Here is a 20,254-nt window from a genome sequence, read left to right on the forward strand (position 1 = left end):
CTGAGCCGAGATGGCCAGACTCGAGCCGAGACTCTGCCTTGCTTTCTGCAGACCAGTTAGATGGTCCAGAGAGGACGGTGGAGCCCTGTGGCTCAGAGACACCCATCCACGTGAGTCCTGCCAGCACCTGTCTCTTGCTACATAGACTTAGATGCTCAAAGGTCTTGCCACAGGGAAGCTGGAATCAGTCATGCCCCAGTGATCACATCCAGCCATGGGGGATGGACACTATCTCGTAACTTACTCTAAGCCCTACTGTGGACTCACGGTTGCCTGGATACTAGCACTGTGGCTTGGCACAGGTGTCAGCCATCTAACTGGAAATCCTGCACCTAGGAGGGAGGTGCCAGGCTCAGGACAAGACAGGCAGGGACAATGGGGATAAGACACGCCGGACAAAGAGACTCCCCACAGGGTGCGAGGTGGTGACTCCCTCAGATCTCAAGCTCTGAGTGTACAATGTTCCCAGGCCTCTGGGTACCCAATGTGAACTCAAGATCCAAAGTCCAGCCTCTCTTAGGAATGTGAGACTGAGCTGACTTGTGTCTTGAACTTTCTAAGAGTGAGGAGCTGCATAGCCCCGGACCTGCTGGCTGCTGTCTTCCAGGCCTTCCCTTGCCACAGGAGCTTCTGTGTTCTTCAGACTCCTCTACTCTGACACCACACAGAGGCCAGGGCTTTCCCACGCCCCTGGAACCTGCTTACTCGGGAGGGTGATAAGCCCGTGACAGAGTTACATTAAATGAATAAAGAAATAGATGACATCATCCCATGAGCCGCCAGAGACCTCTCCCCAGGGATTCTCTACCCAGAGATCAGAGGGCTGAATACTGGGAATCAAGGTAGCCTGAGAGACACAGGCCTCATGGCCACAGGGACCATGTCCTTCCCAGGTCTCGAAGTTGGTATGCAGCTGGCTTTATGTTTCCCTGTGTCCTGGGGGAAGGTAGAAGTCAGTTTTCAGGGACCTATCTCTACAGCCACGGATGGACACACAGTAGCTTCTTACACACCAGCAGATCTCCCTGGGGACTGTGTACATTAGAGAATACATCCTTTGAGGGAGAGATGACTGTCATATCGACGCTGTCACTTGGAGGTAGTCTCAGACCCCTGGGTAACCTGCTGGTGGGAGGACCTGTAGCATCAGGGCTGAAGCTTCTGGCTGCGTTTTGTGTGACTCTAGACCCTTACTCTGTCGTTCTGTATCCCATCCAGGAGGCTGACTGCATGGACCAAACCATCAAGGTTCCCCACTCTGGCTTTTGAAAAAACTATTTTGCTGATGTTGATATTTCCCAAGGCTTCTTCTCTGCCAAGCTGCAAAATGAAAACTCTGCCTTACTCTTGCCTAGGAGTCTCGGCTCTCTCCAGTCGGCTCTGTCCTCCCAGCTCCCTTTCGTGAGCTCTGCGTCACAGAACCAGAAGGATGTCACTCACTCCGTAATTTACGCAAGCAGCATTTCTTGAGTTTTGCAGTGTGCAATCTCTATCATCTACGGCCACCCTAAGGGGACCTCATTCACCACGCAGCGTGTGAGCCTCCAGTATGTAGGATCAGAGGACAGGAAGGCAAAAAGGGGAGGGGAGAGGGAGGTGGGTTGGCGGCAGTGCTCTGGTCGTATTATTTCAGGTTCTAGGCCTGGCTGGAGCAGCCTAACATGGCCTCAGCTCCATGGGAACCACAAACTGTTCTATTTCATCAGATGACTCATGATCCAAATCCTTTCTTGTAGGGGAAAAAAAAAAGACCCATAATCAGGTGCACGGTGACTTGTGCTCTCTATAAAGACACACTGGTATCGATTCTCTATGTGTGGCTGGGCCTGAGCCCCAGGGAGCTGCCAGATGCAGCTTTGTGTCTTTTGGCAGATAGGAAGAAGGGAGGAACACAGAAAGCCTGGCATCCATTTCTAGCTCCTCTCTGGCTGTGGCTTCCTCCTTTGTGGAGGTGTCCAGAGGTCCACAATGAACTCTGGATAGACTTTAGGAGCAGGGGTAGCCCATCCTTTGGGGTTCAGCACATGCTGTGGGTACCAGTGGGGAGGAGTAACTCAGTCCCAGGATCAGATGGGAACAAGGATGTAAGGGCAGTCCATAGACAGAGGCAGTGGCTATATTAGTTGGGGATGAAGGGACTTAGGGCCACCTGTCAGAGGAGGTCCCGCCAACTTAATCACCAACTGTGGGATATTTTTTTAATTAATTATTTTATTTATTCATATTCTAGTCATCGCCCTCCTCCCAGTCCCTCCCTCCCACAGTTCCTCACCCCCATCAGGCCTACCCTCCTTCCCTGGGGCCTCAAATCTCTGGAGGATTAAGCGCATCTTCTCCCACTGAGGCCAGACCAGGCAGACCTCTGCTATTTATGTGTGTGCTCCTGGCTGGTGGCTCAGTCTCTGCGAGCTCCCTGGAGTCTGGGTTAGTTGAGATTGCTGGTCTTCCTATGGAATTGCTCTCCCCTTCAGCTTCTTAATAAACAGGATTCCTCACAGAAGCAGTCTGGTGAGGTAATCCCTGCATAGTCTGCCTCAGATGCTCCACCCCTCCGGAAGGTGTGGCCTGGGCAGAGCTTTTTAGCTTTTCTCAGGACTGGGCCTTATAGAGCTCAGGCTGGCCTCAAAGTTACTACCCAGCAGAGGAGGACCTTGGTCTCCTGGTCTTCCTGCTTCTACCTTGAGTGTTGATGTTAATCTGAACAATTGCACAGGGCCCAGAGAGGTCATAACTTTTCTTTTGGTAAAACTGGAGACCGGGTCTCCCGTAACCCGGTCTAGATCAAATTTACTACATCGCAGGAGAGGACCTCGAATTCCTGACCCTCCACAACGTCTGGAGCGTTGAGATCACAGCCTATGTTACCAAGCTGGGCTTTAGCTGTGTTGGGTGGGGATGGAGCCCAGAGCTGTGTACATGCTAGGTAGGGCGAGCACCGTACCAACGGAGCTATAGCCTCAGTGGAAGTCCCTACCCTTAGCTTCACTTGCTCTACCAGCGGTCCCCTGAAGATGTTCCTTACTGCTTGAGCTTTGGTGTTTGTGGGCCTTGGCCCTTGATCCACTGTTCCCACCCTAGTGTGTCGGGCCACTCCTGCATTAAGCCCACCCACTGAGTCAGGACTTCTAAATCAAAATGCTCACAAGCCCCCAGGGCAAAGCACTGGAGCCAAGTCCACCAGGGCTCACCTCTCTAGCCCCTCCCTTCCTCTCCCCTCCTCACACAAAACAGCTGAGGTACTTGTCACTCACGGAGGAGGTACTCGGAGCTGTCATGGTCATAATCGTTGTCCTCTGGGAAGTGGTTGATCCGGAAGCAGTGCCCCTTGTAGATGCCTGGGGGAAACAAGGGGAAACACAGGCTGCGGATGTCCTGTGGCTCAGACAACCGCTCATTCCAGACACGGAAGCTTTGGGCAGGTCACAGGGCAGAGAGGAGAAAGGTTGGGTCTGAAGTGCCCTCTGCTTAGTGTCCCGCCCGTGAAGACGCAGACACACACAGAGGTCTTGCACACTGAGATGAGCCTCAATCAGAAGTGTGTTATGGTTAAGCCTTGACATCCTCGAGGATAAAACAACACTCCTCACTGACAGAGGGAATTCCTCCCACCAAGTGTTAGAAGGCACCCAGATTCCAATCCCCTCCATCTGAATGAAGGTAGAAAGCCAAGAAACTTCCAGATGGATATCACCCTCTCCTGCCAATATTCTATCCATTTAGAGAAGTGGTCTTCACAGCATAGAAAAGCAGAATTTCTGGTTTACTTAGTAGCTCAAGGACAGGACAGTTCTCCCTTCCAGAGTCTTCCATCCATTTACCTGTCTCCCTACAACCTGAGAATGCCCATCACTAAACACACCAGCAGAGAGGGAGTCACGTGGGGGGGGTGTCATGCCATTACATGCCTAGGCCTGCCAACTTCTCATGTCTACTTAGCCCCAGGATGCCAGCAGCCGATGGCCAAAGCTCTTCCTCCCCAACCCCCTAACTGGTCAGAGCTGGTCTATTCCCAGCTGTAGCCAGTTCTTCTCTTGAAGCTGCTGCCAAGCTCACTCAGCCTGGCCTCAAAGTGGGTGGGGACAGTATGGAGAGGGGGCTGGAAGTGTGCCGGGGGCACATCTGTCTTCCCATGTGCCCAACTAAGGTCTCCCTGCTGAGCTGGGAGCTTTCGACTCTCCTTCCTACCTGGCGACACATGAGCTGCGGACCAGCTGCTGCTCCACTCGGAGTTTTCCCCTTCAGCTGCTCCAAAGACCTGTGTGTGCGGTAACAAGCCATGCTTCCCCGGACCCCAGGTCAGAGGTGCAGGAGACAGACAAGGGTCTCAGAGGAGGTACCTTGGGTGGGGTGTGTTCTCTATGGGAGCTCGGTTAACCTTGAATTCCCTTGCTTATGCGGTGACAATAGCCTCAGCTCTCAGATCCCTTAGAACTACAGGAGATGATACCAGAGAAACACTGAGGTGGCTCTTGGTCCCTGGGAATGAGTCAGAGAGATTTGCTGCTGCTGGGCCCAGAGCTGCCCAGCTTCGGCTTTTCACACGTCCCTGAGTGGCTGAGTCAGTGAGCAGGAGCCGGGGAAGAAGGACTACCAGAATGGCTGAGGGTAGGTAGAGTGGGCCAGCCACAACCCCTGCCTCCTAGGACCTGCCCACCCCAGATTTAAAACTCTTCCCCAAAACCCAGAACCAGCTTTTAAAGGGGGGGGTGTGAGCAGAGCTCTCTGGCACTGCCCACCCCCAACACTGCCCCCTCCAACTTCTTTCTTTCTATGCCACTTGACCAGTCTAAAGAAAATCACCAAGTCACACGTGCTTGTCGGAACAAGTCAAACAGGAGGTTGGAAAAGAAGAAATATCTTCAGCTCAACAAACCCGCAGCTACTGTCTCTGTTTACTGTCTCCTCACTCCCTCCCATGCACACGCATGCAGGTAGGGGCCTCCCTTAGTTTTAAGGGGTGCTATGAGGTGACCCCAAGTCTTTGCTCATACGAGGTACATACTGTACCCCTGGGCCCCTTCGTCTTTATTTTTTTTTAAAATGCACCTTATTTTGAATTACTGTAGACTCAGGTGCCCATGTCAGACATAATGAGACTGGCTTGGGAGATGGCTCAGAGGGTAAGGCGCTCTGCACCTCAAGCATGAGGTCCGAGTCTGAGTACCAGCACCCCTGTACCAAGCCTGGTATGGTGGTATTCTGTAACCTCACAGTGAGGGTGGGGGAGGTGGGCAAAGATTCTGGGCACACCAGCCAACCAGCCAAGTCTAGCCAATCAGAAAGTTCCAGGTTCAGTGAGAAATCTCCAACTCAAAATGTGAGGTCGAGAAGGCTGGGGTTACAGCACACAACTGTGAGCAATGGAGCTCAGATCCCATGAGAGGATGCCAAAGTCTGATAGGCGAGGAGGTGTGATGTAACCCAGGATGGTGTGCCTGTAACCCAGGGTGCTGTGCCTGTAACCCAGGGTGGTGTGCTTGTAACTCAGGGTGCTGTGCCTGTAACCCAGGGTGCTGTGCCTGTAACCCAGGGTGCTGTGCCTGTAACCCAGGGTAGTGTGCCTGTAACTCAGGGTAGTGTGCCTGTAACCTAGGGTGCTGTGCCTGTAACCCAGGGTGCTGTGCCTGTAACCTAGGGTGGTGTGCCTGTAACCCAGGGTGGTGTGCCTGTAACCCAGGGTGGTGTGCTTGTAACCCCAGGGTGCTGTGGTTGGGAGTTGGTGGGGGAGAGGTTACAGGGAGTTCAGAGCAAGCTGGCTACTTAAGATAGCTCAGTGAGATCTGGTTTCAACTAGTGACTGCCTCAATACATTAGAAGAAGAACAATGAGAGAGGATCCAACAGTAACTCAGGCACGTGCACTCGCACATGGACACACACACACAAACGTGTACCTACACATACACACATGCACATACCTACACATACACATGCACCCACTCATACATACATGCGTATCCATACACATGAACACACACATGCATATATACATGTCACTCACACACATACATGTCCACACATACATATACATGTGCACCTGCCACACATGAACACAGATACACATGTACATGTGCACCCACATATGTGTGTGCACACCAATGCACATACACAAATAAGAATAATAAAAAAAAATTAAGAGCCACTCCAAAGTCAACTTTAGCCTCCACACAGGCCACTGCTGGTGAGCACACACGTTTACAACGATACTCACACACACGCATAAAGAGGAAGAAGTGATATGACGTGGGATGACCTGTACTTGGTATGCTGGTAACACCTGAGAAAACTAGCACAATGTCCCATCCAGAGTGGTGACACTGACCTCATGTGTGATCCAGAACCTCCCATCACAAGGATCACCTCCAGGTACCCTTTGTTTTTTTAGCCACACCCACCTTCCTGTCTACCCCAGTCTCTCCTGAACCCACAGCAACCACCATGGGGTTCTCAGTTGTGGTAGCTTTGCCCTTTAAAATGCCAACACATGAACTGTACACAGTAACCTTTAGGGGGTGGCTTTTTGTACTCAACCCAGTTCCGAGATTATCTCCCATTTGTGTGTTGGTGGCTGTGCCTTCCATGGCTTGGCAGTGTTCTGCAGCACAGAAATCTCATCCTCTGTTACACGGTGGCCCATGGAAAGAGGTCTGCTGTATCCAGCAATACTGCTGGGAGTGTTCATGTTCAGGTCTTGAGAGAAAACATTTATTAGCATTCTGAAACAAATTCGCAGGGGTGCAATTGTCGGGTCACATGACAGGAACACTCTTAGTGTTAAGAGAGGCGGTCCTAGAACTCACTCTGTAGACCAGGCTGGCCTTAACTCAGAGATGCCCCTGCCTCTGCCTCTCGAGTACTGGGATTAAAGGTGCGCGCCACCTCTGCCCAGTAAAGCTTTCTTTTCTAATTAGAGAAAGAGTAAATCAATATGAATCCAAACGATGCTTAGAAAAGCCCTAAAAGACATAGGGATAAGAGGGGGTGCAAGAGCCCCCTCCCTGCACAGTGAGGAGGCTTCAGCCTACATTAGGATATTGTGTAGTTTTCAAACTGCAGACAAAGATGCTGGCTTGTCCCCGCACAGAGGGATCTGCTCTGAGCATCCTTCCGATACATTTCACCGTTCCCCACGCTGCATCTAGAAAATTATTTAACTATACTTATGAGTTGATTTTTATGACACTGGGGATTGAGCCCAGGGCTTTGAGCATGCTAAGTAAGTGCTCTGTTACTGAACTAAGTCCCATTTCCTTTATTTATTTTGTATAGACTTGTAAACAAGATCTTGTAGTACATCTATCAGTTTTCGTAGCTTTTGCTTGTTTATTTTGAGACAGGGTCTCACTATGTAGCCTTGGCTGGCCCGATCTTACGAGGTAGACTAGGCTCGCCTTGAATGCATATCTACCTGTCGCTGCCTCCCAAGTGCAGAAATTACCACCAGGCCAGGCTTGTAACTGTTTTTAAAGTGCTGGGAATGGAACACAAAGCTTGTGAATTAAACAAATGCCCTGACACAAGCAACATCCATAGCCTGTTAACTCATTAGGTGTGTGTATTCGTGGTGTGTGTGTGTGTGTGTGTGTGTGTGTGTGTATGTGTTTGTATGTGTGTGTGTGTGTGGTATGTATATGTGTGTGTGTATGTGTATGGTGTGTGTGTGTGTGTGTGTTTGTGTTTGTGTGTGTGTGGTATGTATATGTGTGTGTGTATGTGTGTGGTGTGTGTATGTATGTATGTATGTATGTATGTATGTATGTGTGGTGTGTATATGTATAGTGTGGTGTGATGAGTGTATGTGTATGATATGTATGTGTGTGTATGGTGTAGTGTGATGTGTTTGTGTGTGAGGCATGTGTATATGTATGGTGTGCATGCACACATGGATACATATGTGTGTAAATGAATACCCATGTATGGAGGCTAGAAGTCAACTTTGGGTGTCCTTCCTTAGGGACTACTGACCATGCTTTTTGAGGCAGGGTCTCTCACTAACCTAGGCTGGCTGGCCTCTGCAAATCTCTGCTTCTCCAGGGCTGGAACTGCAAGTACCTGTCAACACTCTCGGCTTTTTACGTGAGTGTTGGGGATTGAACTCAGGGATTTATGCTTGCAGAGCATTTTACCCGCCAGATTATCTCCTCAGTGGCTCCTTCTTAAGCACATTATTTTCGGTGGCTGCAGGAATGTCTACATGTCTAGATCTATAAGTTGTTTCTTGTGGGCTCTGTTCACACATGGTGAGGCCCATGGTTTGTGGGATAAATGATCGAAGGGAGTCCTAATGCACGGATTCCGGAGGAGCTTTTCTGGTCCTCCCTGTCCCGCCCCTTGGCTCCCCTCTCCCTGATTCCTCACACACCTAGAGAGAGACTAGCATAGATTAGAGAGACGGGCATCACTGTGGTCAAGGTTTGCTGCCCCCAGAGCCTCCTGCAATCTAACCTGCCGTAGCTCTGACAGCATCTGGGCCAGGCCGCTTTCCACTGCTGGGACGTGACCCAGGAGACGCACAATGACAAGACAGGACAGACTCATTCTGTCTCGAAGTTGAGGCTCCAGTCTCGACTTTGAGCCTGGGGTACAGTAGTTAGTAGGACATTGGGATGAGAGCCGGAAGCTGTGAAGCCCCATTTACTTCATGGTAGCAAGGAGCAAAGAAAAAGGAGCCAAGGTCTCCCTCTCCTACATGGGCACACCCTCAATTAGCCAAGCTTGTTCCAACCAGCCCCACCTCTTAAGGATCCCACTGCCTCCCAATAGAGACACAGGTTGGGGACCAGGCTTTAAAAGCTGGGCCACTGGATTTCCAATATAGGAGATCCTAATTTTAAAAGAGGGTCTTGCAGACGAAATCAAGTTATGAGGAGGTCGTTCAGGATTTTGAGGGGCCTATCCTAATTCACAGCTTGGGGGCTAGATCTGCTACAATCAATTCTACCCCGTCACGGTCTGAGACGGGTGGTCTGGAGCGGGTGGTCGCCCACTGTTTTTGCCCCTGTTGACCAAAAAGAGAAAGAGATTGCTCCCTGACCTCGAAGCTAAGAATTTAGTTCCCCTAAATGTCCTGTTTGGTCAGACATCTTTAGTTATTCTTTCCATGGTGGCTCCAAGAGCCTTCTTTATTCCTCCTCCCTATTAGGGACAGCTGGGAACTTCATATCCTGAAGCACAGCAACCCAAAGTTGACTTCTGGGCTCCACACATGTACCCATTTACACATGTGTGTGTGTGTGTGTGTGTGTATGAGTGCGTACACACACAGACACACACACAGCCTAGTCTACATAGCAAGTTCAGGCCAGCCTAGGCTACTTAGTGAGACCCTGTCTCAAAACAAACAAATCAACCTCCAGGCTGTATCCTCTTCTTCAGACCCCTTGCTTCTGGTAACAGGACCTGGCAGTCCCACTACCTCAGTTTCCCTGCGAGTTTTTCCCACGAGAGTTACCTGTTTATGTGGAGTTCAACAGTTTCAGATTTGGGGACTTTGCATTTGTCTCTGACAAATTTAATTTTGTTAGCGCTGGCTTGAGGCGCTTAACGGGGAGAAAATTAATGGCTGCTGAGAGAAGCAGGAGAGGAAGCTGTTTCTAACTCTAGTCACTGGAGTTCTTTTTCAGAAAGACTGAACGCCGCTATACCCTTGGGTAAGTGACACCAAGGCTCTTTTTAGTGTGTGGCTCATTGCAGGACCCTGACTACAATACAGAGGCACTAGGATTAGCAGGGTGCTCACAGAAACACAGTGGCCCTCTGGAGGATCAGGCTACTGACGTAAGAGTTTGTGGGTCACATGGCCCCAGGGGAGTTATGTCCTCATCTGGCAAACTCAGGAAGGGCAAGAGGGGCTGCTCCTGCTTGGTTTCCATGGCTTTCTGTGGAGATGTGCATACATGTATACATGTACATAGGTGTTCATTTGTCTCCTCCCACCATGAGCCACTTTTCTTAAAGGTGTGTGCATGCATGTATGCATGTATATGTGTATATATGTATGTATATAACAGTACATGTATATATACAATATGCACATAATACTACATACATACATACATAGTGACATGACATAGGAAGTATCTGGAAAGAAATTTCCTGAGTAGTAGGGTAACGAACAAGCTAAGTTTGTGAATTCCTTTGTGTTTCCTGAACTTTCTGCTATGCCTGTAAATAAACCACTAAAGCTCATTTAAGAGGCGAGATCCTTTAACTGTAAGAAAACACAGTAATAGAGGTGCATCTGATATGACCACAGATGCCCTGGCTGTGGAAGCTGGTGAACCAGGCAAAAACTGTTGGCAGCAGTGTATGTATGTTTGTGTGTGTGTGTGTGTGTGTGTGAGAGAGAGAGAGAGAGAGAGAGAGAGAGAGAGAGGTATGTGCATGTGTAGTGTGTAAGTGTGTTTCTATGTGTGTGTATAGGGGTGTGTATGTGTAGGTATGTGTGTGTCAATGTGTCTGTGTGTTTGAGTTTGTGTGTATATGTGTAGTGTGTGTGTTTCTGTATGAGAATCTGTATATATAGAGGTGTGTATGTGTGTGTATTGTAGGGGTGTGTTTGTGAATGTGTGTGTGTGTGAGCATGTGTGCGTGCGCAGTGGGATGGGGGTAGCCTGTCCTTCTATGATCCTTCTGAAGGTCGTACCCCAGGGCTATGCCATCACAGAGAGCCTGGGTGATCCATCCCACGGACTCATGGGATTCCAGAGACAAGACTTTCAGTATAAAAGCTGGGTAGTTAGTCACTCTTTGAGTCATTTGAATGATGTTGGCACCTGACACCAGCCTCGGTGAGAGGCACCTTAGCAGCCCATCCTAATTAAGGGAATCCCAGGGAAAAGAATGCCAGTTGCTGTCTTAATAATACCAGTGAGCATTCACGAAGTCCTTTACCTCCTGCATAGCCTTTCCAAAGTAGTACACACTGCAGCCCTGAAAGCACCAACAGCAGCTAGGAGCACCTACCGGGAGCACAGACTCCTTCCTGCCCACTTCACTCACGTCTGCTGCAGCCATCAGCCTCGGGCATGTCCCCTGTCCATTCTGCGACTCGGACACACCAATCATTTCTTGCCTTTTGCTCACAGTCATGGGTAGGTTGCCTGAGGGAACTGCTCTGCCCGCATCCCTAGTTACCCCACCCAGTAAACTTTGTGCAAGGGAGGACCGGATGGGAGCAGGCGGGCAAACGTTTCCAGACTCTGTTCCTTGGGCACTGGTTCTGTGGTCCACTCTGATTGACTTCTGGGAAGTTAGGGACAGGGCTTACTCCTTCTTTAGGTCTGGTTCTCTAGGATGGCCACCTTAGGGACATATACCACTTGTAGACAAAGCTGGGCTTGGGTTTAGGTCAAGGCTGATGTGCTGTGTGGATTCTGTGACCCACCTGTTGCACCTCTTTAACAAGGCACCTTTGGAGATGGAGGCTCCTTAAGAGGTCTCAAGATGTTCTTGCACAAGCCCACTGCAGAGGCCTAAGGATGGAGCCACTAGGCATTTCTATACACATTTTCTCACATGTTGGAGAGCCGAGGAGGAGAGTGAGACCAGCTGCGTGCTTGGTAGAGTAGCTGCAGGGATCCAGCATCTCTCTGCTGACTCTTGGCTCCTTGTGGAATGCCCCACCCCGCTACCCTGAAATTACTTCCATCTATAGGGAGGGTAGGCAGCATGGGTACCAGGCGAGCTGAAGAGAAAATGGCTTCCTGATTGTGAAGCCGGGGGGGGGGGGGGAAAGGGCAGTGTCTAAGTCTTGGAATGAAAGTTAGTTTGGTATTCGCCAGGGAGGGCGGGGCACGGTTGAGAAGCGCCAAGGGCTCAGTGTGATTCGAGTGCAGAAGAGGCCATAGAGGAGGATGCTCTGTGGGGCATGGCTGTTTATTCACAAACCATTCGTTCACTCCGCCTGAGCACACGTTCGTTCTGCATCTTATTCATTCCTCGGTGGTATATTCATTTGTTTGCCTCATCACTTACTCATTCACTCCTCAGCTATGGTGTGTGTGTATGTATGTATGCATGTATGTATGTATGTATGTATGTGGTATATTCAGAGATGTTGTACACAGTATATATATGTGATATATTCAAAGGTGTGTGTGTGTATGCATGTATGTGGTATATTCAGAGGTGTGTGTGCACAGTGTATTTATGTGGTGTATTTGAAGGTGTGTGTGCGCGCACGCGCACGCAGTGTATAATGTGGTATATTCGCTGTGTTTGTATGCACTCACTCTTGTGCACTCACTCAGGCCAGAGAATGACATTTGGTGTCCTGCTCTAGCCATCTTTGCTTTGTTCCCTGACACAGGTTTCTTACTTAACATGGAGCTAGGCCTGGAGCCATCATGCCCCAGACCCTCTTGTGTCTGTCCCCCAGCTCTGGGATTACCCACATGGCCACCTCTGGATTTTTATGTAGGTAGTACCCAAACTCAGGTCCTCATGCTTGTGTGGCAAGTGTGTTACTCCACTGAGCCCTGCTCCAGCCTCCTCAGTTGTATTTTTGCAGAGTGTAAAGATTACCAAACACACTGCTATGTGCTGGAAAGGAGGGGCTCCTACAGACCTCCTGTCGTGAGGACGAATTGAGACCCAGGAAGATAAAATAAATCTATATCATTTTATACACGACATGGACAAAGATGCTGGCAGGCGGCGGCAGACAGGGAGGGTGTGAGATGTGGACTATTGTCTAAAAATTGAATTCAGGGCTAGATGGTGGTAGAGAGGCCAAATCCACGGAAAAACTCCTGCTGAGGCTCCCTACCTTCCAAAGTCAAGTCAGGGAGACTGGAAAAGAGCCTCAGATGTCATCCCAAAGAAACAGTAAGTGTGTGTGTGTGGGGGGGTAGATATTCCAGTCACCCAAATGTACCCACTGTGTGCATGCTTCAGAACGTCACACTGTGCTCTATAAGTCTATCTGGATGCATCGACGCATACAGGAGAGAACTTACCCAGTTGCTGTGGCATAGCCTTTAAGCCCAGCATTTTGGAAGTTGGGGCGTGAAGGTTGTGCGTTCAAGGCCAGTCTGGACTATGCAGGGAAACACCCTCTCAAAACTTACAACCACAAGGATGATGCCGTTTCAAATCAAAGGATCCAAGTTTGGTCCCCAGCACCTATATAAAAAGCCAGGCATGGTGACAAAGCTGTAATCCCAGTACTGCGGAGGTGAGACTTGGATCTCTGGAGCTTGCTGGGCAGTCAGTCTACCCAAATCACTGAGTCCTGTCTTTAAAAAAAAAAAAAAAAGGTGGATGCAGGGTAGAGAGAGAGAGCTCAGTGGTTAAAGTGATATTTATGCAAGTGTGTGGACTCTCAGACAAATGCTGGGTGGGTCTGAAGCTCAGCACTGGAAGGCAGAGATAGAAGATCCCAAAGTAAGCTGGCTCTGTGAGCTCTGGGTCTGATTGAGAGGCCTGCCTTAGGGAACAGAGTAGAAGACTGACCAAAGATGAATCTCAACACCAGCCTTGGGCCTCAATATGTACTTGCATACATGTGCATCCACACACATGCAAGCACAAACACACCCCGTGCTGCACACAAGTATGTAAAAAGGAGGGACGTGGGAGATGGGTGGTACCTAAGGAACACGGTGGGGGGGGGGGGGAGACAAGGAGAGTCAGACAGAGATAGATAGAGAACCAAATGAGCAAAAAAAGAGAATTGAAAGGAAAGAAAGGAAGGAAGGAAGGCAAAAATAAAGGAAGGAGGGAAGAAAGGAAGGAAGGAAGGAAGGAAGGACATACAGGCATAGGCTGCAAACGCCCAGACCAGTCAACAGGCAAAGACTACACCTGGCTCAATTGCTACCTGTCTCTGAGTCATTTTACCAATTCCGTGGCTTAAACCACACTAATCAGGAGCAATGTGGGTCTCTGTGGGTCAAGCAGGGTTCTGAGAAGGTAGCTGGCTTTAGGAGAGCTGAGGGGCAGGAGGTAGGGGTGCGTTTCCTCATAGCAGGTTGTTTTGGAGTGAAACCCTCGGCATCATTTAGCACCCGCTATGCTAGGCACTGTCTGAAGCACCCATGCTTTCTCAACACAGCCTTCATACTAATCCCAGGGGCTGGACAGGATGACCACTACCCTTCACAGCTAAATCCCTACCTGGGACTCGATCCCAGTCCGTTAGGCCTCAGAGAACAAGCCTTCCTACTTAGGCTGCACACACTCAACATTGTGGCTCTCTTCATTGTGCACATAAGCTGTGCTTCACTGCTAGAAGCCAGACGACAGCTTTTGGGAGTCAGTTCTCTCCACTGTGTGTGCACACGTGCCCTGGGGATCAAACCTGGGGGCCGGGTTATCAGTTTTGGCAGCAAGCCCTGTCACCAGCTGTGCCACCTCGCCAGATCCTCAGACCACAGGTAACCTCTCTAAAGACTCTATCTCTAAACAAGATCACATTCTGAGGTACCACAGTGATGTCAGTGTAAGATGTGGGGGCAGGGGAGTCATTTAACCTGGGACATAGATTTGGGAAAGGGTGCAGCCAATCCACAAAGTCAAAGTGGCAGTCTGATCTCCTTTGAGGCTCTGTATCCTGCCTTGCTCCCCACTTGGAGGTCCTCTTCATAATCCCTCCGCTTCCACGCCCATCTCCAGAGAAACTCCCTAATGACTGTGATTTCCCAATTGGCATGCTCTGGTCTCCTGTGGGCTGGCTGCTCTCCAGTGGCAGTAAGGCAGGACGCTGGGAAATCTTTCCTCGGGTTCCGACAGGAAAATCCCAGGCTCCAAGCAGGAGTGGGCTGGGTTTCACTCTCTCCCTAGGTTCTTGGTCTTTAGAGACACTTTGAGACCCTGTTAAAGAATCACAGACTTCACTCTCTTTTTGCTATTTATATTTCTTGAGCACTTGCTATTTTCTAGGGGATGTAGCACTGTCTTCTTGTTATACTTGCTTTCCTCACACTAGGGACATGGGCCATGGAGTAAGTGACCTTGTTGTCCTTCGGACTATGGTCAGTGATCCATGCCATGTCTGAGTTTGAGTCAGGCTCTGGAGCAGAAAGTGTACCAATTTATCTCCATCCCGCTCCATCCTTACCATTCCCACGCAATGGAAGAGAAACGAGATGGTTTTCCATGCTGTGGTGGATGACTGTCCTCTAACGGGACCACTCCCATGAGACTGCTAACTCCAGCAGGAGCTGCTGCTGTGCTGGCTGCTTTCCCCAGCCCAGAGTATGTCTGCTGATGTAAAAATCAATGATGAGAGAGATTAAGACATGCATGGCCTCTGCTCTTTCGAAGCTTTCTATTGGCAGTTCCTAAATGCTGATGAAGGAATGGGAAACTCTGCAGGAGTCCAGGAACTCTCAGAGAGTGCAGGACTGAGTCTGTGGCGCTGAGGTCAGAAAAGCTGTTTTTAATCCCAGCATTATAAAGAGGAGGAGGAGAAGAGGAGATAGAGGAAGAAGCAGAGGAGGAAGAGGAAGACGACAAGGTTTTCAACTCCATCTTTCTCTGGGATGCCTTCAGACCAGACTGGTTTGTGTTTGTTTGTTGTGGTTTTGTCTTGACTGGATACCTTAAAGGAGAGCTGTCTATGTCTTCTTCAAGGACAGCTTGGAGACTGGGAAGTTTCTTCAGCTAAATAGCAACCCTAAGACTCACACCTGCAGAAAGCCTCACACCGTCATTCCCTCCTACTCTCCTGTCTCCTCTCATAACCTTAACTTAGCACCTGGATGGTCTTTGTCCCTCTGAAATCTTTAGGATTTCCTATTAGATGGGGTTCACCCATTCTACCCCTTTTTTTCCCTACACTTTTCTTTAATCCAGAGTTCCCGGAGTGATGCTAGGTCCCGTGGGAGTGGAAGGCCATAGATCCTGTCTAGAAGGACAAAGGCCTCGGATGGAGAGGTAGATGGAAACAGTGAGACAGGGAACAGGGCTATGGGGGGGGGGGTCAAAGAAGTTCAGTGCTGGGTGGGGTTTATGGGGGAGCTGCCAGCAGCTGAGCTCCTAGCAGCTCAGAGAGGAGGCCCGGAAGACCCAGAGATTTGGGCTTCTGGAAGAGAAAGAAAAAAACAAAAAACAAAACAAAAAACAGCGGCAGCGGGGGGGGGGGGAGTAGATAGGGAAAAGCTGAAAAAGTAGGCAAGACTCAGTTACAAAGGCAGCTGGAGCTCTAAGGAGCTGCATTTACTGCTACCAGCTCCAACGTGCTAACAATGAGAGGAAAGCATTCTGTGAGACCAGAGAGTGACTGGTAGCTAGAAAAACCCCGCCTGACTTGTGCTCTGGGGGATTCTGGATGTCTCTGGTGCTATTCCCAGCCTGGATGGGCATCATCTGGCCAGTTAGGGTTTGCCCTACCCTAAGGCTCTTGGGTGTCTGCCTCAAGTCCCAGAAGAGCTCAGCTGCCTGGGAGATGACAGGCTGTGCTTGCCTGGCACTAACAAGTTCTTCTTCATCATGTCTTCTCACACTGGAGGCCCTTGTAAGGACATAGTTCATCGTGGCTCTAAGTCAGCAGCTTCCTGCAGCTGCCCGAGGACCTTGGGCAGCCTCTTGCCGGCTGCTGTCAGAGCAAGGAACGGGAGTCAGGGAGAACGGGGAGGCATTTGGATGGGGAGGTGTGGGTGCTTCAGAATCAGCCCATTTCTCCCCTCACAGGCTGTCAGTACTGTGAGAAGTATCGGACCACCCAACAGAAAAAGAGGAGGGGCTGGGAGGAAGGCGCCTGCTGTGGTCTGGCCGCCTTGGGAGCACTGGTTCCTGGTGCGGTGAGGTAGGTGAAGAGGTGAAGGGAGATTCAGACACAGTGGGGTGCACCTGTATTCTCAACACTCAGGGAGAAAGGAGGCTGCAGCAGACAGAAGAAAATGAGAGTACTGGATAGAGACCTCCACTGAGGAGGTTTCCTGTTCCTAAACAGCCCGGGGAGGTGGTTTCTCGGGTTCAGAGGCACACAGAGATCACAGCTGTGGCAGAAGGGGACCCGCACTGCATCTTCAGCTGGCCTCAGAAGCTGGCAGTGTCAGGCAGCAGCTTGTGTTCTCATGATAATTATGCTGCCCCTAAACCTGTTTGCAATGTCCAGCACGTGGGCGAAAGGAACCCTGCCCCTGTTGGCTCTGATTGGGAAATAAAGTTGCCAGTGGCCAATGGCTGGGCAGGGAGGCGGGACTTTTAGGAAAACTGGTTAAGAAACACAGGAGAGAAAAAGGAAGTCTGCCTTGCAGATGGGCCACTCCCAGAAGTGCAGGAGGGAGAGATGGCCGAAATGTAAGTACGAAGGGGGAAAGTGGCCCCAGAAGGGCTGCCCAGAAGCAAAAATAAAATGGGCAGCAAAGATAAAATATAGATTTAATAAGTATTAGCTCAGGAATATCAGAGGGGAGTGTGTTAGCCACGTGGAGGTTCAGGAGTGGCCTAACCATTGAGCCAATTAAGGCATATTAAAATATAAAGGTTTGTGTGTGTGTGTGTGTGTGTGTGTGCGCTGCAAGCACCCACCAGTTTAGAGCACATTCAAAATATTACCACTACAGTGTCACCTACATGAAGCTGGTCTTGCAGACATGCAGAAGCCAAGAGATAGCACGCTGTAGAGGCTGTATTAGTGTTCCAGAAAGCTGCCGAGGTCAGCTCTTCTGCAAGGAAGTCCCAAGGCACAATTTCATGAAGTGGGCTATAAAGCATCAGTTGTAGTAGAAACTCTGGGATGTTGGAGATGAGCCCAAGATGTTGAGTCAGCCCAAGAGATAGGATATGTGTGCTGTCCAAAACAGAGCCAGAGAGGTGGAGCTATTCAGTGCTCTTTGTACCCAGATGGTAGCATCTCAAGCCCCAGATGCTGGACATGGAATATCTGGTTTTTTCCCTGCAGATATTCCTTGTGCTGGACCAATCTTTCCCTGCTATTCTTTTTATATCTCCCTTTTGGAATGGGAATATTTACTCGATGCCATCAAATGTTGAAAGAATGCAACAGGGACTTAGTGTGACAGCAGAGTGCAGGTGCAGGGAGGCTTGAAGCTGGAATGAATGCATTTTGCATTATGAGGTGACCACAAACCTACTGCGGCCAGCGGCAGAATGTGATGAGCCTGGGTGGCAAGGTGGCACGGAGTGACCATGTGCTCTGTGCTTCCAGACTGTAGATGCAACATGAACAGCTGCCTCCTGGGCCTGATGCCATCTCTCTGTTGTTATGGACGACACCCTCCAAGTTGGAGCCATAATAAACCTTCACACTCTTAAGTTGTATTTGTCAGGCATTTTGTCATAGTAACAAGAAAATAATAAATGCAGATACTCACAAGCACCTTTCCTTCCTTCCTTCCTTCCTTCCTTCCTTCCTTCTTTTTTGAGGCAGGGTTTCACTGTGTAGCCCTGGCTGTCCTGAATGTCATCTGTAGACCAGGCTGGTTTCAAGCTCAGAGATCTACCTGCCTCTGCCTCCCGAGTGCTGGGATTAAAGGCTCCCAGACAGAAGTGAGATTCTTTGAATCAATATTGACATCCAAACCAAGGTGTCTCTTTAGGGTCTTATGCTATGGACAGTTAGGTAGAAGGGCAAAGAAATAGGTGAGCCACCCACCATGCTGTCCCTTTGGTATATGACTTCTTCCTCTGGGAATAAGGCTCTTGCACAGAGCCACCCACAGCGGCCATATTACCAACCAGACGTTCCCTCATGAATATAGATCACAGAGTCCGAAGAGACTCAGGAGCTGCTGGGGAAGTCATAAGTGGAGTACACTTGGCTCATGATGGGGGTCCATGACTTTTCTCTCCCTTGGTCTTGGCTGAACTCTTCCTTATACCCTTAAGGACATTTTCACATTCTTCCCCTAAGACCACTGAATATGTGTGTAATCAAGAGGTGCCTAGCTCCCTGCAAGCTGTACCTTAGTTTGTGGGGAGATGAACCAACCTGGTCCTGGCCAGCTCAGAAGCCTGGGCTCTACTCTACTTTACAGGGAGGGTAACACTATTCTGAGATGCAAAAATAAATGCAGGTCCCCAAGAGATCACAGACCTTGGGGGGGGGGGGAAGGAAACTGAATCAGAAAACAATGTAGCACATGTGTCTCCTAGTCTCTTTAGGTCTCAGTCACCTGGAAGTTAACTAGTAGCCAATCATCTTCCCACAAACACCTCTGAGTACCATCTCTGAAACAGGGGTTATTCCTAGACCTCCCATGGAGTTGCTATAATGAGATGACATATAATGAGTCCAAGAGGAAGAGGAGCTTCATAAATGGCAGGTTCTCCTCTATCATCGATTTAAAAAAAAAAAAAAAAAAAGGCCTCTTTGCTTGCTCATAGCCTACAGTGTGAGCCCTCAGCTTCCTTCCTCAGGGCTACCTTTTCAGGAAACGCCAGCCTGCATGAGGACTGTCCTAGTTTGGTTTCCTGGAGCTGTGATAAAACACCCTGGCAAAAGCAACTTAGGGGAGAATGTTTAGCTCACAATTCCGGTTACAGTCAGTCATTGCTAGAAAGTCACAGCAGCAGGAGCGTGGGAGAACTGGTCACATGACATCCACAGTCAAGAGCAGGGAATGTATGCTCATTGGCTAGTGCTCAGCCAGCTCTCTCTTTAAACCTTAAGTCTAGGGTCTGTCCCACCAAGTAACGCTACCTCCCCCACCCAGGGTGGGTTTTCCCACTTCAATTAACCCAATTAACAAATCCTTCTCAGACATAAGCACATGCCGGTCTAACTTAGATAATTCCTCATTGAGACTTCCCAGCTGACTCTAGACCGTGCCAAGGTGACAAGTAAAGCTAGTTATCACTAGGGGCCTCAGAGGTGACTCTGGGCATGATGTTCAATGGCCCATCTCCTGACCCTGGGCCTCCGGCTTTCTCCATCCCTTCTGGGCTCAGAGAGTCCCTCAAGGGTAGCACAGCTCCAGCCTTGCCTCCTCCAGTGCGGTGCTGCAGAACTGCCGGGATTTTCCAGGCTTCCTGCCGAGATTCATAATTGAACCGAGCCAGAGAGATTTCCCCCGACCAATAGCTGTCTTCTTCCCCCAGCACTGGGGAATGGTGTTCTGTGATTTCTCTACTTGTATCTGCTCCGTAACTACTGCAAGGATGAAAGCCTGGTTGCCTAGGGTTGAGCTTCTTTTTCTCTTTCCTCTTTGCTCCTTCTTTCTTTTTAATGAGGAACAAATATGGGGCTCTGAGGGGGCCAAACAGCTCTCTGCAGAATCCAGACTTTTCCGTAGCTTCGCTTCTGCAGATCTCTGGAAAGTTATGCCCCAATAACCTGAGAGTTT

At 49.7% G+C, this 20,254-nt stretch overlaps 1 protein-coding gene across 1 annotated transcript in view; it reads right to left on the reverse strand.

Annotated features, from left to right (window-relative positions):
• Positions 1–20,254, reverse strand: part of CACNG4 (calcium voltage-gated channel auxiliary subunit gamma 4) — a gene marked incomplete at both ends in the record, with an annotated part of 55,909 nt that overhangs the window by 4,176 nt on the left and 31,479 nt on the right. The window contains one exon of the mRNA XM_080924537.1: positions 3,252–3,335. Coding sequence (XP_080780663.1) covers positions 3,252–3,335 — 84 coding nt within the window. The remainder of the gene's footprint in view (positions 1–3,251; positions 3,336–20,254) is intronic.

Source organism: Micromys minutus, assembly GCF_963924665.1.
Source record: "Micromys minutus genome assembly, chromosome: 10".
Taxonomy (NCBI): domain Eukaryota; kingdom Metazoa; phylum Chordata; class Mammalia; order Rodentia; family Muridae; genus Micromys; species Micromys minutus.